Raw genomic sequence first — 19,083 nt, 5'->3', positions numbered from 1 at the left:
ATTGAAATGAACTGAATTATGATTCTCAACGTTTTTTCATAGTTGTCTCTCGATCGGCTTATATTCATTTTTATTTGAGATTTCACAGTCAAAACACCATGTCCATGATTCTGGTTCCGTTGTTTGCATTATCTGTGTTTTTCAAATGTAACATAATTTGTAAGCCTAATAAGTACCGGAGTTTTGCTCAGAGAATAGAGATCATTTAAGCTAAAGGGCTTCTTGTGGTACAGCTAGCTGTATTAATCTCAAACAAGGTCAACGACCCGTTTCTCAAATCCCTTGTCAGATCCCAATCGCATGTGATGTAGGAGCTCACGTTGAAGATTGGAAAGAAAGTACCGCCGCGACGGAGGCCCTACTGCTGCAGTTGATAGTATTGAACTCTATGTTCAGTCGACATGAATCTTGAGCTCTTAGGTATGATTATTCGTGAATTCGTGTGTGTGTTTAAACATACTGGTGAATGATAGTTTATTTTAAGGGATATTTAAGCTATGTAGCTCACGACTTTGGCAACATATCGGTTCTATCTAATGTAAAATGTTTATCGTTGTCCCACTCGTATACTTTCGTGTTAGTTGAAATTACAGTGCCTGCGAATTGTATGATTGGATATGAACTGTGGCGGGAAATTTACATACAAATCAAAATGTCGTCAGTTATTGCTTTTAAACTGAGGAAAAGACGAAGAGTCACATTTTACGTGTTCAATAATAATATTCGAGCAAAATTGTGTTTCCAAACATAATTATGACCTAGAGTAGTAGGATCTAGCACAACAGCTTGTTTTGCTCTTGTGCATGGCTGGGTGTCATCCAACTCACAACCAAGATCAGATTATGATGATCTGAGCTAAAGTTTTAGTTCTTACTTCTGGTACAGTGGTAACCGCACCAGCGACCCCAACCCGTACTAAGTTACAGCGCCCCGCGCCGGGGTTACAGCTACCCCTGAGCCCGCCCCGCGCCAGGGTTAGTACAGTGGTAGTGCCTATTTACATAAACATCATGATAATATTCTAATGCCCTGGGCCCATCGCACCGTAGGCTAAAGTAATTTACTCAGTTGAGCTTTACAGCTAGAGAGCCGCTGGACCCCCTACTGCAATTTAATGTAGCTGCTCTTTCCCAAGGCAGTACTACCCTCATCAAGTGATATACTGTTTTATAAGTTAGCTGCCAAGTCTGGCCAACTTACAATTACTTTTTGTTTAATTGTGTTTTTTTTTTTCTTTCTACAGAATCCTTTGGGCAAAACTTCCCAGAGGTAAGAATTAGTAATTTTCTTCTTCTTCTTCTTCTTCTTCTTCTTCTTCTTCTTCTTCTTCTTCTTCTTCTCCTCCTTCTTCTTCTTCTTCTTCTTCTTCTTCTCCTTCTTCTTCTTGATAAGTACAGTCCGCCATCAAGTGTATAAATAGTCCTACTATTTGGCAGGTCTTGTGTGGTGTACATGTACAGATACTTAGAAAAAGAAATTACATAAATAAGATGTGTATTGGCTCTCTCAGACTCACTCTTCCTTTCTCTCCGTCTCTCACTCTCCTCCTGTCGTGGTTAATTTCTTTTTCTTTTCATTTTTCTATTTTTGTTTTCTGTCACCAACATGTCATTAATGTTTCCTGGCTGAATGGATAAAAATGATTTAAACACAAGACAACGTAAATGGTTTTGTTTGCCATTTATCGCCTAAAATGTACACACTGGACATTCAGGAATGTTTAACTGTTTCATGAACACTCTGATTATACATTTTCAAGACTGTTGTAACTGTTCCATTAAGTCTGGTCAGCTCACAATTGCATTGTATTTGATGATGTGGGCTTTTTTTAAATGGAGTGGCTTTTTAATGGATTTGGTTGCTTTTCAAGGCTGCATGTGTGTAAGGAAGCACCAATGGGCATGTGAATGAAGTCTTACCATGAATTTGTCACAAATTGATGCATTATTACTCAGCTATTGATATGCATCTACCCATCACAGTCTTTGAAAACTTTAGCACATATAAATTCAAACACGTGAGTACTAACGGCCTGTCATTGAACACAAAGTACACTTTACCAATTGATGTGAGTTAGGTGGATAATGACTGATGCATGAGACAGTGCATAACCTAATGATGATCTTTTTGTGACCAGGAGAGCGATGGGACCTTGGATTCCATCAGCATGGCACTGACCTGTGCCTTTAACAAGCGAGGCACTCTCCTGGCCGTAGGGTGCAATGATGGACGTGTGGTGGTCTGGGATTTCTTGACCAGGGGTATTGCTAAGATCATCAGTGCCCACGTTCACCCTGTCTGCTCATTGAGGTATGTCAATATCTCTCTGCATTAACCCGTCTCCTACAGGAACCTGGTGGCCTGTGTATTAAGTCTATGGGGATTTCAGAATTCAGTTTGGGACAGGTTAAAAGATGGGTGTTAATGCTAAATGGGAAGTTGTGTATTCATCACATTTTTGTTCATCACATAATTTGTTCTTGTGCTATTTTCATAATAATTTTCCCTGTAACTCCCTCAATGTAAGCTTGATATCATTTTGTAAAGCACTATGATACATGTCCATTCGTAAGAGCACTACTTAAGTATGGGTACCTATATTGTATTGTATTTTCTCTCCTATTTGACCACTATGCTTGTTTTAACTATAGACCAAAATAATGAACTTGTAACACAACATTTGTAACTATTCAAACAAGAGGTTGCATGCAAATTATTAGCGATCATATAACGCTTAAATAGATCCTTGTCATTTGATTGGTTGTTTGATATTGATCATTTGTCCCACTTCACCATGACGTCATCATTCGTGCAATTATGGCTCCATTTACTGTGCAATTTTGGATCCATACGCTTTGCCTCATTGCACGCTTGCTGAGAGCAGTATGCATGCAGCGTGATGGCGTAAAGTGCTCAGTGAGCATTCTACACATTCTGTTTTTTTTCCAAATTCATAAAACATCAAATGACAAGGATCTATTTTAAGGTGTTATATAAAACAAATGATAAATGTTTTTCATTTGTGCTTAGGACAGAGTATTTCATATGATGAAATGTTTCATCTTTCACCTCATGAAATACTCTGTCCATTGCACTCATAAACATTCATTATCTGTATATCAATATACCCAAAGCTTTAATTGTTTATCACGTGTTGGTAGTACCAAGTTGGTCACAGTAACCCATGTCCTACCCATCTGGTCTGTCTCTGCAGCTGGAGTAGAAATGGACACAAGTTACTGAGTGCGTCTACAGACAACATGGTATCAGTCTGGGATGTCTCCACAGGGGACTGTGAACAGAGACATCGCTTTCCTTCACCGGTCCTGAGAGTGCAATTCCACCCAAGAAATCAGTAAGTTTGGGCCTTGTATCACTAGGAGTTTCAGGTATCCGTACATTTGCACAAATTATAGAATGGGTAGCGGGAATCCTGCGATCTGATTGGTTGAGAGCTATGTGTTGATTTTTACTGGCCGCATGCTGAGTCACAGTGGTAAACATGTTATCGCGCACTTTAGCAAGAGTACGCATACTTGTAACAAAGGTTCGCGCACTAAAGCAAGCGTTCGCGCAGTCAGGTTGGCCATGCGTCCAGTAAAAACTGATGCATGCTCGTTTACGGCAAGCCAAAAGGAAATGCATCCAGTAATTTTGTCATCGGGTAACGCGATAGAAAAATGGGTTTTTGACAAGAAAATTACCCATTCTATAAATCAGATTACGCACATGTCTTTTCTTGCGTCAGTCGGAATATAGTGTGCATGCGGTCACTATGGAATTTAGCCTAAACCCACTCGGCTTCCCCTCGTGGGTTAAGCATTCCATAGTTACCTTATGCACACAATTGTGACTGACGCACTCAGACCTGTGCGTCATTTGTATACTGTCCACTCACACATGATTGGTATTTAGTGTGATCCGTGTCTACTCTCTGTAATACTACCAGACCTCCCAACCATACTGAATTTGGAGGAAAGAATCTGAATTTTGACCATTCCCAGCTCTTGTTTTAACAGGATGTTTATATTTTTCTGGATAATTTTACTACACACTCATGTGGGAACTGCTCTTTCTCTCCTACTTTTGAGCCAAATCATCCCTATTTCTCAGTCAGAGAGGTTGGGTGGTCTGTACTACTGTATGCTTGGTCCCAGGGATAGTTGGAGGTAATAAGTATTGTCTGCTAATATGTGATACCTTGTACACAAGCTGTGTAGTTTCCCTGTGAGAAGAAAAGAAACATTAGCTCACCTACTTACAGTTCACTATACATTTTATTGCTAAGGTATTCAATGTTTGTGCTAAATGTATTTTTTTTTTTCCTTTGAAGGTGATATCTATTGACCGATTTTGTGACGCGCTATGTGTATTTTTGGCATGGGCAGCGCCATTACGCGGTGTCTTAGCCGACCCCCCCTCTCCTCTCCCCCACCCCCTTCCGAGCACGGAATGAAAAAATGATGCATGGTTGTTTTAACCAATAGGCGTGTCGTACTGAGTGCGCGAATGCTTGCTTAGTGCGCGAACCTTTGTTACAAGTGCGCAATAAACATGTTGCCCGTAGGGTGGGGGAAAGCAGGGGGGGGTCGGCTAAGACACCTCATGGCTGCGCCCAGTGCCACAAAATGTCTGCTGCCCTCAATGAACCCGAATCGGTCAATAGGAGACTGAGATTGTTTTCAAACTTTAACACAGCATGAGGCACCCATAAGTTGTGTGTGTACCTAAAACTATTACACACAAGTCTGTCTATCCTAGACTTTGTGTATGTCCATGGTATGAAGCAAAGACTCAGTGTTTGTGTTGGTGTTGGTTTACAGGAGCAAGGCCCTGGTGTGTCCTCTCAAGTACGCCCCTGTGCTGCTGGATCTTGACGGATCCTACAACGTGGTACCTCTGGATGATGATGTGAGTTTCCCCATTCCTGTCGCGTGACTGACGCACTCAGGGTCTCATGTTTCACAGTCAAGATATAGATCTGAGTAGAGGTGGTGTGGAGACAGTTTGTAAACACAAAAATGTTGCTTTGTATACAGAGCATGATGTTAAGTTTGCTATAAAGGAAGATTGTATTGTCTCATGGTGCATACATTAAAGGGATCGTATAGTTTTGGTAGAGGCATAACTTCAGGTTTCTAACATTTTTTGGTGAGATAGTGAGAAACCTCTTGTGAAATATGAAAGAGCATGTAATTCGAAGAGGAATTCAGTGTTTATTTGATGCACATTGGTTATGAAATAATAATAATAATAATAATAGCTGGTTTTTATATAGCGCATTTCACACTTAAGTGTCTCAATGCGCTTTACAGACTATTATTACCCCGGTCACTGGATACATGATTTCCAACCAGCACTAAACAGTGCTCATTCTCCACTCCCTGGGGAGCATTCCAGCCAGTCGCAGCCATTTTACAGGCGCGCACATGCTGATCAACCAACATAAGCTTTCTCATCCTACCGGGTACCCATTTATACTCCTGGGTGGAGAGCAGCAATGTGGATAAAGTGCCTTGCTGAAGGGCAAACGTGTCGGGCTTGGCATGGGCTCGAACCCACCATACCACGCTCATGTCGTTCACAGACGAGCGCTCTTATCCACTCAGCCACGACACCTCCACATGGCTTAGATATCCAAAACAGGCAATCCTAATAAACGATGGAACCCAACTTTTATTATGATCGCTTTGTTTTACTTTGTTTTGGATGTCTCAGCCATTCCAAAACAAATTTTCACCAAATAAACTTTGAACTCCTCTTAGAAAGGTATTTAACCCATTGAGGACGGTTTGATTTTGCTACAACACGCATTTCCCATAGACACCTGCCCGAGTGTACTCGGGACTCGTCCTCAATGGGTTAAAGAAGGACAGTGCTGACAGTCAATGATATATCATGCTAACAAGTCCATGTGGAAGACTGATTTTAATGTATCATTTTTCTGACTCAATTTCTTTTTTCACTTTGAATGACTTTCAAACAAATGTTTTATTCTGAATGACCCTAGATATACCTGTACTGATAACCTAGTGGGCTATGCTTATTCCTAAGATATGAGATATTTTCGTTCATTATGACATTTTATTTCTCTCTGTCATTACTCTTTCCAGTTTGACACCACCATAGTTGCATCATTTGATCGGAAAGGAGAGCATGTCTACGCTGGAAATGCCAAAGGAAAGGTGGGTGTGTTTCTCTGTAATCTTCTTGTCAGATTGAGATTTTTCCTTCTCTGTCACTCATGCAGGATGCAAGCTTTCCTTTCTCTTGTTGTTGTTGTTTAAAAGTACATTTTTTTTCAGAAGTTTTCTTCCGTATATTTGCAAATGATGATAAATCAGGAGTTTTGCATATCAGGATACAACAATGGAAATTGTAAAATATCCTCTGAACATGCATCAGAATCTTTACAGACTCTTCACTGTTTTGTTTTTTTTTTTCATTTGTATTATGTTTAAATGCCTTGGTATTACAGCTTTCTATCTGTCGGCCAAGATGTGCTCTTGATTACAGAAACACATACATTAAAACAAGGTTTGATGGGCATATACTCCATTAGTGAAAAGATTCTATTCTGTCATTATTTCAATGTTTGTGATATATTGTTCTTTATTTAACCCGTTGAGGACGAGTCCCGAGTATACTCAGGCAGGTGTCTGTGGGAAATGCGCCTTGTAGCAATATCAAACCGTCCTCAACGGGTTAAAGTCTTTTTGTTATTGTCCCAATATTTGTCTTTTTCTGCAGGTGATTGTGATTCACTCTGAAACTCGTAAGCTGGTTGCTTCCTTCAAGGTTACTACAGGAACCAGTAACACTACAGCTATCAAGTCCATTGAGTTTGCCCGTAGAGGAAAGTGAGTAAAGAGTTGATCTGATTATGACTATCTCCTTTAATATCCTCCCTGTGATGAAATGAGGCACACTCAACTGCTCATAACTAGCGGTGAGTTGGCTCAGTCTGTAGCGTGTCTGCCTGCGACCTTATAAACTGACCCGGGTTCGAACCCGAGTCTGGACTGAGCAATGTTGTGTGTAATCAGACCATCCCCTCTAGCAAGAGGCAAAACACCCTGGTCCTTGGATAGGACATAAAATGGAGGTCCCGTGTGTGAGAGAGTCACAACTCGTGCCCGTAAAAGATCCTCCTTCATTCATTCATCGCAAAGAGTGGTGTTTAACCCGGTGAAGTGGTCCCGCCTCACATCCAACTGGACCCCATGGAAGACCAGCTTAGTGTAGCTGAATATGGGCTATCCAGCCATCTTCTCAGATGGAAAATGACAAACAAACAACATAACTTGTCTGAATGTTGTAGATAATTCAGTGACACCATTTGCTACCAGTATTGCTATTCATGTCTGCCCTCAGGATACTTCTATGCTGTGGGCAAAATGTCCCAGTTACCATAATTGCAGCATGGATTTGAGGTCATCAAACTTTGAATATGAAGATATAATGTGTAGCTGTAATAAATCCTAATACAGTACATGTACTCCCTTTCAACCTTATTTTCATTGTAAGGTTTGAAATGTTCTTGAGCAGCATTATGGAAACTCATTTCCCTCCGCTGTACCCACAGTTGTTTCCTAGTGAACTCAGCAGATCGTATCATCAGGGTGTATGAGAGTGGGGAGGTGTTGGCCTGTGGTAAGAATGGTGAACCAGAACCGATCCAAAAGCTGCAGGATTTGGTGAACAGAACACCATGGAAGAAATGCTGCTTCTCTGGGGATGGCGAGTACATCGTTGGAGGTGAGATTCGGGAGACCCACTGCTCTGTATCTTCAGTGCCAGACATAACAACAACATTACAAAACAGTCACACACTTCTTTCTGTCGTGATAAAATGGCCAATTTTCAAGTGTTGTATACATCACATGCATGCCTATGGACATCACACAGTGCTGAGTCAGTGTTCACTGGCAGAATAAAGTATGCAGTATGAAAAATAAAATGAATGAAAAAGATAAACTGCACATTACTTGAGATTTATTGCACCAGTAATCTATTTTCATGTCAAGCTCCAATCAATATTCTTGCACACTTGTGAATTGTGTCTGGCATTGTTCTGTTGATTATATGATTAAACTCCTAAAGAGTAATTTCATTGTTTGATATTGAAAGAATTTGTTTTGTATATAAGCAGCAAGACTGAAGACATTTATTGATCCAGTGTTCTTTCTTTCTTTCTTTACCTCAAACAATAGGTTCGGCCAAACAGCATGCTCTATATCTGTGGGAAAAGAAATTTGGTTCCCTGGTCAAAATCCTGCATGGGACAAGAGGAGAGCTCCTATTGGACGTTGTCTGGCATCCTGTTCGACCAATCATAGCCTCCGTCTCAAGTGGTGTAGTTTCAGTGTGGGCTCAGAATCAAGTTGTGAGTAATGTTGCTTCATTATCAAGTATCATATTATTAAAAAATATGTAATGAAATTTGTGTGATATTAAAAACGACCTCTGAATTGAATTGAATTGAATGGTGAATTCCTGCAGTCACCCCTATGTGAAAGATCCATGTGTAATGACATATATTACAAAGATTTACAACTTTCCTTTATACAATGTCCAGTGTACTAGACTGAATCTGAGTAGACTTAACATCATTTGTGAGGTCAGATGTATCGAGTCTGAAGATACCTTACTGTTAATTCTTAATTAAAGGACAAGTTTACCTAATATATGTTTTGATTGGGGAAGTTTGTGATGTCATGTAAGGGTAATATTATGCAATTTGCCTTCTGAAACAGGCATGTTTCTTTTATTGTGCAAGAAAAGTGAAAATATGTTGAATTTCTTTTGCCATATTGTTCTACACATGTGACATCACAAATTCTAGTAGTGTTCTCATCAAATGATAGCAACACTGAAACTTCAAAAAGTTTTGAACGGATTGTCCTATTTTCGCAAACTTTAAACTGATGTGTTTTATTAATATTGTTCTTTCACTCAATCAACACGCATATAGGTGAACTTGTCCTTTAAGAAATGATTTTCAATGCTCTATGTGTCAGCACTGTTCTCTCACTGATGTTTTCTCCATGACACATCTCAGGAAAACTGGAGCGCCTACGCACCAGACTTCAAGGAGCTCGATGAGAATGTGGAGTATGAGGAGAGGGAGAGCGAGTTCGACGTCGAGGATGAGGACAAGTCGGTGGAGGATCCGACAGGTGAGGGGATGACGTCAGTTTTTACTTCATGTAGACTACCATCTGAGGTTGCATTTCATCAAGTGTTTCGTCAGTGATTTACACTGACAAAATTGCTCTCAGCCAATCAGATGCGAGAATTTTGGTAACGTAACCCATTGAGGATGGACCGATTTTGCTACAACACGCATTTCCCATAGACACTTTCCTGGGTCTACTCGGGACTTGTCCTCAAAGGGTAAAAACAGTCATCGGTGACTGGCAAGTTTCATAAAATGCTGCCCAGAGCAGTGGTGGATCCAGAGGGGGGCGCACCAGGCTTGCACCCCCTCTTTGTTTTTATTTTTTTGTTGAAACAAAAGAAATAAAAAGAAAAAATGGGGTGCGCATCCACTCTCCTTTAATTTTGTAAAGGTGCCTCCCCTTTATGGAATTCCTGGATCTGCCTCTGCAGAAGAGATCTGAGTCCCTCTTGACATCATAACCCTTAGAGTGCCCACAGAGCTGAAAGGCTGGGGTCAGTTTCTCTACCAAGTTTAACTGTTAACCCGTTGAAGGCTAGTCCCAAGTATACTTGGGCAGGTGTCTATCAGAGACATGTGTTATCACAAAATCAGGTCATCCTCAAGAGGTTAACTAATATGTATACCATTCTATTGCTGGTTGTAAGAATCTCTTCCAGGATGATTCCATGGGAGAAAGAGAAACATGAACTCTACAGTGGACATATTCCATCATATTCATTTCAGCATTTATGGAAATATTTGATGAAATTTACCTTTGACTATGAAATGGATAACATGCCTTTCCCCCCATGCAGATGATATTTCAAGATGATGCAAAGCTTGTTTCATGTTGAGAATATATGATACTAGTGTAGATGAAGACTTAAAAGTACTTGAGACTTCACCGTGGCATCTCAGTGGTTTAGAGGCTAGTGAAGGCAAATGCTAGGATTTTAAGATTATACATTTGTATCTTACCAACCATGAAACATCAGTGTATTCCTACTTAAAAGGCAAAATATATAAGTAGGTACTAGAATGCTTACTGGCTGTACACCCTGTTCAATTGTTTTCTGAGTGCACAGAGAGAAGTCTGCCATTATGAAGTCGTGACTCCAACCTTTCTTGTGATCACAGACATAATTACATAGTCTGCCCTCTATTGGCAGTGTATGTGTAACCTCTGTGCTTCCTACCCACTGTCTGCCACAGAAATCAACAATGTAGAAGACGAGGAGGTTGATGTGACATCCGTTGAACCCATAGCAGCATTCATCAGCAGGTATAAAGAGAATATTATCACCTTGAAAGATTGATTGAATGATTAATCTGTATTTTTTAATAGTGAAAAGACTGTCAGTCCATCCTGCTTCAATGTTTCCCAGCATCCTGAAAAATAAGTTTAATCACTCTAATTTGTGAATGATTAAAAAAGTTTTTACCATGGAGAACAAAATATACTCAATTTAGACATTATGTTTTCTTTTCCTAGTTAAGTGTATCATCTCTTTCACTGCTTTAGCATCCTTCATTAATCCATTAAGGACGCACTGATTTTGCTACAACACACATTTCCCACAGACATTTGCCCAAGCATACTTGGGACTCGTCATCAGGGGGTTAAAAAAGTAGTTCAAGAAAATAGTTCCACGCAAAGGACAGTGCAAGAAAATAGTTCCACACAGAGCAAAAGTAAACCTACTGTGAGATTAGACTTATCCAGTTGAATTTTGGTTTGTTTTTAATGTTTTTATGTCAGTGATGAGGAGGAAGAACCCAAGGATGTTCTCCTCTACCTACCAACGGCACCGGATGTTGAGGACACTGAGGATACCTGGGGCCCTAACACTGACCCAGTAAGTTAGCTAGACTTTGCAGGGGTGGATCCAGGAATTCCGTAAAGAGGGGGCGCATTTACAAAATTAAAGGGGGGGGGGGGGTGCACGCACCCCTACCCCCATTCTTTCCTTTTTATTTCTTTTGTTTCAACAAAAAATAAAGGGGGGGGGGGGGAGCGTGCGCCTGTTGCGGTCCTCCCTGGATCCACCACTGCTTTGGACCAAATTGATGAGATGCTGTAAATTTAATGATCATTGACAAAGAGGGCAGTAGACAGTTTTAACTAATGACCATGTGCATGTAAGAGAGCATTGGTTCATTGTTGTATATTGGTAAAAGCTTTTTTATTTTTCTGAAAATGGTATTATTCAGCATTTTGCCCATTAGTCAACATGTCAGGATAGCTGGTCACTACCAGGACACATTCCATCTTATGTTCACAAATCATTTTGCAGCATTTAAAAGTTCCGTTTATTTTATACTTTTCCACTGAACATATATTATAACTGTTGCATTGTAGCAGTTACAGTAAATGCTTCTTTTTGCTCGTTAGGGAGCCTCAGTGGAATTCATATTCTGGAATGCGGGAGAAATACATCTTTCTTTCTTTTTTTTGTTGTAAACAATCTTTATGTTCTTGGAAGTGACAAAAGAAAAAATAAGGATTTTGCTTAATTAAGTAGTGCCTTATAGTAATATTAATGCATGGTTTTTGTGTGTTTTTATTTTATAAGGATTGTTGGTGTTTATGTAAACTCATTGGCCTAAAGTAAAATCTAGTTCATTTTTTATAGTTTATTCCATTGACTAGAACGATTGCAAAACATGCAACCTTATACAAGTATGTGTCGGCACGCATTCATTGTTGATCGTCTGTTTGACGTATACCATATGTTATTAGAATTGATAATGCAGTCAAAATTTATATATTCCTGTACTACCTTTGAAATACTGTTGTATATTCTGCCAGTTTTCAGTTGTTATGATACTTTTCATATTGAATACCTGCATTCCTTGTAGACTCACTGTAGTCAGATATGACTTCTACATTGTAGTTTTCTTCTAACTCTGTCCATTCAGACTGACGAGCCTCCCCCAACAGAAGCTCCAAAACGCCCCGCCCCCCAGGAACCATCTCTGGTGTCTCCAAGGAAACGCAAGTTGAAAACTCATGACATCAGCTTGAAGGGAGCTCCAACAGATGGTAAGAAACTTTGACCCTATAAACTTTGACCCCATGAACTTTGACCCCATAAACTCTGATCCTCTAAACTTTGACCATCTCTTCATGTGTTACATTTCTTGTCATGCAAGGAGCAGGCTTCCAAAGCTTTGGTGCAAATAGAAGAAATACCCAGAGGTATACAGTGGAAACTCGATATAACGAGATGGTCGGGACCGAGTCATTTTCCTCGTTATAGCCGATATCTCGTTATATCAGTAGGCATAAAAGAAGGCATAAAATAAAGACATTAATTTGCACATGTGGGACTACCCATCATATTTCAATCAATACTGATAACTTGATATTGTGTGTGAGGGAATTACTCACCTTTATGGGTAGGAAGATATTTTTCGCCAAGGAAATCCAATATCAAGAATGTGCTTTTTATTAATTGTAGATGTTTGAATTTGTAAATTTATATAGCTTGCGATTGTATCAAGATCGTCTGTGGATTGGTATGTGGTTATCGTATGGGTGTGTGTTGTGTGGAAAGCTTGAATTATGGTCTGCACAATGCTGTGTGTGTATGTGACACTTTCTGTAGGTACATTATGACTGCGTGTGTGTGTGAAGACGGGGAATTCCCTAAGTAGAAGGCCAATCACAGTATCAGATTGCCCGGCACACCTGCTAAACGTCATGATGATGTCATGTATACATATGGCCGTCCCACCACATTTTCTGCATGTATCAGTGTGCGTGCACACACACACTTCACACGTACAACATGCAGTGCTAGCTGGATTGCACTGAAGAAAATGATTATGTGTGTACAAGACAGTTTTTGGCGCATCAAGCTGTACAATCTCGGAAGATGATAGCACAGGCGAAGTAAAGCTTTACCGAAGGCATTTTGCTTTACCTCGCTATAGCAGGTTTGATTTACTATGTTTTCCTTTGTTTGGAAGTCACAAAATTTATCTCGTTATAGCAGTTATTTCGTTATAGCCGATCTCGCTATAAGAGTAGCATTTTACATAGACTTGTGTGGAAGGAAATTTGGGACCGACAAAATTTCCTCGTTATAACCGATATCTCGTTATAGCAGTGTTCGTTATACCGAGTTTCCCCTGTACTCCACGTTTCTCTTACAAAGTCTTGTATATAAGGAAACCTTGTGTAGAATTATGTAATACAAATATTCTGTGTAATTGTGTATGTAATATAGTATATTATGTGTAATTAGAAACGAAAAGTGTGTTAGGATCTGAAGACTTGCAATTTACGTTAATACCATTATGATAGTGCAAAGAAAAATAATGTCATGATCATGTCAGTCGATCAAACCAATATATGTGCTGGTATACTGCAGCTGACATAACCTTCTGTACATCTGAGTGTCATTTTGTTTGTTGACATGATCTAGAGTGTCTTGCCTCCCATTTTAGACTACTGTAGTTGATTTCTCATCATGAAAAGTAGACATAGACTTTTATGGAAGATGTAACCATTGTATTTTGTTGTTTTGTTTTTATGTATGCCAGAAACCCATCCCTTGTTAGGCGGTTCCAGAAATGAAGGCAAGTCACGCAAGAAGACGAATAGTACAGGCAAGGCCAAGGAAGGACGCAGCACAAAACACCGACGGTCACGATACAGGGATGACTCGGATTAGAATCGGCTCTCTCTCTGATTGGCTGAGAATGAGGTGGGATAGGTCCATGAAACAGCTCCTGTCTATCAATGGCTGTAGTCTTCAGGATCAGACTCTGTTCTGGTGAAACATGCTCCTGAAACATGAAAAGCCCGCTGAATAGAAACCATCACTGAAACCAGAAAACAAACTGAGTCTGGACGTGGACACCAGTCACAGCTATCAAGACCTGAGCTCCTGGAAAATGTTATGTCTCCCTCGTCAACAGCAGTGCTGGCATGTATTCTGTCGAGACTTTAAAAACGTAGATGGCTGCAAACTATCGTTGATGCTGTAAATGTCCATGCCCAGTATGGCAAGACTGGTGTCAGTGTCTATGTGTATAGCTATGTAGGGGTGCTGGTCACTGCATGAGGAGTCAAGCTCAGCATGGTGCTGTATTTATATGACATTGATTAGAAGTCATTATTACAGACCACTACAGAAGAGATGCCTGAATCTTGGCTCCTACCAGTGAGAACTTCCAACTCCTTTTGTACAGAGTAAATAGTTTCTGTAAATATGTACAGTATGCACTTACATGTCTGAGCAATTTGTACATAGGCTTATTTGGTTTGTATGGCAAAAAACAAAACAAAACAAAACTAGGTTTCATGTGATCTAGATGAGTGACAGATCATTTTCCCTTCAAACATTCCACGCAGATTGTAAATAGTTCAAACAACAGCTTAATAAATGGGAAAGGCAACATTGTAGCCCTGTGGTTCTACATGGCTAATATTCCAGGCAAGATGAAAGCATATTTATTCATGTTTCACTCAACTACTACTGAATTACATTATAGGGGCCATAGAATTTAGAGTTTTGTGATTAATCTCATTCAAGTGATTTGCTGAAGCTGACTGGTCATTGTGGAAGAGCTATTCAAGTTTAGTTTGATGTCACAGAGTCCAATGTCCTTTGTGTGTTATCAATAATTATTCTTTGTTAATTCATGGAAGCTCTTCTTACCTCTGAGTGTACAGAAAAGCCCATTGTATTCATCATGGAATTACTTTTACCAATATCTTCATACTCACCCCTGGCTAGTGTACAGAAGCATCATTTAATTCATGTCATTCGGGTATGGATAAAAATGTTATACCTTAAATGATATTCCATGAAGTTAGGCTATTTCATTTGCTTAATATTTGTTAAATGTTTATCGTTGAAGTAGTGAAATGTTCTCACCTCAAAATTCTGATGCTGAATAAACTAAAATCCTAGAAACCTGAAGACATTGCCCCCATAGACTCTTCACTGTCGTAATCACTATCTGGTTGTCATAACTCTTGTTAACTATACCAGTGTTTCTGGCTCATGAATAGATACAGGATATATGACCTTGTTATTTCAAAATCACAAATTGTCCCAGGCTCTCTCAGTAGTCATAATAAATGTCCATTCCATCATACACGTTTCATGTCACTATGTGAGTTTGTCCTTGAAGGCAATTTGAAGCCATTTAGTCAAGTGTGGGGAAAATTTTAAAGCACCAATGTTACAAGAGCTGTAAGTTGTTTGTGAAATTTGATTCATCTTGCTTGAATCAACACACATAGCTTGAAAACAATTCAATCATTTTTACAGAGGAAAAAAAAAGAAAAGATTGACAGGACTAATACATACTCGCTGTAAAATGAGCTAGCCTTTTTGTGTTTGACACAAAAAAGCAATCAAATAATAAAGTCTATGGGACTGGTTCATTGTAACATGATAATGAGAGTGCCCTCTACAGGCCATGTTTACAGGCAAACATTTATGCTCTCAGACAAAGCATGACATGTTGTATTGTGTATAAGGGAGTTCACGGTTAGCGCGTGTCTCATTTGACCCTTACGCCACAGACTCTCAAACAACATGGACATGTGTTGTGATCAAGAATTCCTTGTTGAAGCATGGCATCTTGTATTCAATCAATGCTCTTGAAATTCATGGAGAGATTTCGCTAATCAGTGTTGATGAATGAATTACTTACACCTGAACGTTCCAATTCAGTCTAAAACACATACATTGTAATGACATAATTCAGATTCCCAGTTGCCCAAGGATTCTATTCATTTTAAAGTGGGTGGCAAATACACAGACAGTCTCATTTGACCTTTGTTTTGCACATGCGCAAATTACAACCGTGAACTCCCATATTTGTCATCTCTAGTCATAGAGTCTACACTCCTGACTGGAGGACAAGGCTGAATGTCTGGTGCTTTAGTACACTTGTGTTAAGTGCAAGTTGTATCAAACAATCAGGAATGGCATAGGCTAACTGTTTGACCACATATCTCAGAGTGTTTTCCCCTAGATGTGATGTCTGTGAATTAACAGTGGAGGAGGGATTATCGCTTTGTGTAATGTAGTGGATATTATCCTGGAATGACTCATGATAGTCGGGCAGTATTACAATTGTATAAAGAAAACATCTTTCTTGTGCATATATTCCCAACAATGTGATCCTCTATATTTTTGTCATAAATGAATTAAAGTTTGAAGGTCCTGTAAATGATGGTGACATGTCAACCTTTTGTTTTGATTCAAGATGAAAATGATGAAAGACAGTAAAAGTTGATTCATTTGACTGTGATTTTTATCTATAATACATAGTACTGAATGTCGCCTGCTCCAATTTCTGTGGTTCCGTTTCATTCTTGTGGCTTCTGTGTTCATACTTACAATGGAGTACTGTGTAGATGTGGTTTATCATTTATCTGCAGATAGCTAAGAACCCTTCAGTGCTGGTAGCCTTCTATTTGAAGTCCTAATATCAGCCATGATTCAACTGAATTATGGCATTCGACATCATTGGAACATGTATCAAAGTACAGCACACTTCCTTAGGCTTGGTGGTGAGAGGCAATCATGTACATTCCTTGAATGTCTTTTATAGTTTTCTCAAGTCGCCATATGACAGAAGATCTTTAAAACTCGAGTGAACAAAATTTCACTCCCACATTCAGTCCTGCAAATATCACTCGTTACTATCACTACTACATAATGATGGTAAAAATAATACTAGTATACAAATATCGACTGCTGCAGAGGGAGATGGTAAAACTATTTGCACCGAGGTGATGTCTCAACAGTGCTATGTCCCGAGACGAAGTCGAGGGACATGGCACTGTTGAGACATCACCGAGGTCAAATAGTTTTACCATGGCCCGAAAGAAAGCAGTCGATATTTGTTTTATATCCCTCTCGAGCATTTTACTAGAGTAATGACGGTTCCCTTATGGAAAAGTGTGCAGGTTTCGTGAACGATAAATCTAACGTTAGGCCGTAAGTGCAGCAGCAGTGCGTGCAGCGCGTAGCGAACGACACCGCTGCGCTGTTGTTGATTCCACACGAGCTACACTACAGCGTGCAAAACTCCGAAAGATCGAGGAGGTCCAGGACTACGTTAGTAGGCCTAAAGCGGCTTCGTTACCCAGATCATATTCAAAATCGGTTTTAGTTTATTCCTAATTCGTACCTGATATGGTATCCTCCTGCGATCATTCTTCCGTTACTTGATAAGCAGTCACTTTGTCAATTGAGCTGAATGCATTGATCACACGTCCACTAACGTCGCACACACCCACGCCATATCGCACCACAGATTTCTGTAATGCTGGAGCTGTGTCGCATCGCACAACGCGCGCTCCGCGCTCTCTTAGCGCTAGCTAGCTACAAGCCACAGGACTGTCGCTCAAAAGTATCGCTACTACGCGCACTGCGTACATTCTTAAGTGAGAAATGTAGATATCGATCACACGATCACGATTGGGTGCAAATCGTGGATTCCCAAAAGTACTATATCACGCTGGCTAGTAACCAATTGCACCGCATCCAGCTGCTCGTGCTAGCTAGTAAAACTACACCATGTTCGTGCTCTGTACAATCCTATGGCAAGAAGCTTTACATGAGGGATATAATAATATCTATATTATTAGTATTATTGTTACTATCCTTATTACGATTGTTAGTGATATTATTAGAATTTTTTCTTCGACGAGATGTATTTACAAATCTCTACAAATCAATTCAATCACCTGGGCAATCAACATTTTCAAGGAAAAGGTAGTTACAACAATATTACTTTTAAAGATGTCTATTTGTCATACAAATGCTGACATGCTACACTCAGCCTAATAAGTAACAAGCACATTCCTTTTAAAGGAGAAATTAGCACACAGATCAACAGTCCACTCTGCATACCACAAAGTCAGGTACCAGTCAATTATAGAAGTGTTTCAAGGTCTATGGAATTCTAAGACCAGAATGTGTCATGCATACCCTAGACAGAAGATGGCCTACCCTAGTCATGTTGTGCAGGGTTTACTGTACAAATGTAGTTTGAATGATGCTGTCTGATATCTTATCGGTATGCATGTACATGTACTTATTTTTAAAAAGTGGCAAGTACATCAAGAAAAAGAAAAGTCTTCATGAGTGCAAAACCTTCATGAGCTGTTTATTGATAGTATTCTGTAGTTATCCACTTTTTGTACAGACGGGTTATGATTTGATGTAACCATGTCCAAGCCATGGTTAACAAAACCTTTCATTTATACATACCTGACAAAAACCCTTACAATTGTAGGTTTACAATACACTTGTATGGTCCTTCACTTCACATGGCTAATAAATATACAAAAATATTTTCTGCACACATATTACACAAAGTTAGGTGATCCTCATAACAACACTATTCAAGTATATATTACATTTCAAACTTATATCAACCAAACCAATTGGTGTAGAGCTTGTAACAGCCATACTGTAAAAATGTTCTCGTCCACAACTCTGACCTGACTCAACTTCAGAGCTAACTTGGTTCAAAATCTTCCTGATCATACTGAGCTGAACATAAAGTCTTGAGAACATTCAAAGATCTCAAACGATGTTCACAGTAATTTTGACAATTGAGAGGCTGTGTAGCATTGGCAAGTAGTTTCATTTCACTCAGGTACATGTGATTTATAATGTATCAAATTTGACAAACAGGGCCAAGTACATTAGGATTTGACATGTTCTGTACCATTTTCTATGATTGAACAATTCACTATACTGTAAAAGTGGAAATTTTTACGCCACTAATTTTTTGTGATCAGCCGAGTAAAATGAATTTCATGTGCTTTTAATTCTGTGGAATGAAAGAGATGAAATATTACATATGAGAAGCAAAAACATTTGTGTGCTTTTTTTCACACTAGTTTCATGTTGCGTGAAATGTGCCAAAATTTCGAC

At 39.5% G+C, this 19,083-nt stretch overlaps 1 protein-coding gene across 1 annotated transcript; it reads left to right on the top strand.

Moving 5' to 3' along the window:
• Nucleotides 1–332: 332 nt before the first annotated feature.
• On the top strand, nt 333–10,479 carry LOC139723382 (retinoblastoma-binding protein 5-like). The gene is made up of 11 exons (XM_071634663.1): nt 333–420; nt 1,244–1,269; nt 2,138–2,310; nt 3,215–3,355; nt 4,824–4,911; nt 6,114–6,185; nt 6,751–6,860; nt 7,586–7,758; nt 8,214–8,386; nt 9,062–9,179; nt 10,376–10,479. Exons 1-11 carry the CDS (start codon nt 402–404, stop codon nt 10,477–10,479), a joined length of 1,197 nt encoding a protein of 398 aa, XP_071490764.1. The 5' UTR covers nt 333–401.
• The last annotated feature ends 8,604 nt before the right edge of the window (nt 10,480–19,083 follow it).

Source organism: Diadema antillarum, unplaced genomic scaffold (assembly GCF_040938485.1).
Source record: "Diadema antillarum isolate AM-2024a unplaced genomic scaffold, OU_Dant_1.0 scf00000001, whole genome shotgun sequence".
In the NCBI taxonomy this organism is placed as follows: Eukaryota; Metazoa; Echinodermata; class Echinoidea; order Diadematoida; family Diadematidae; genus Diadema; species Diadema antillarum.
This window is presented reverse-complemented; position numbering and strand designations above follow the sequence as displayed.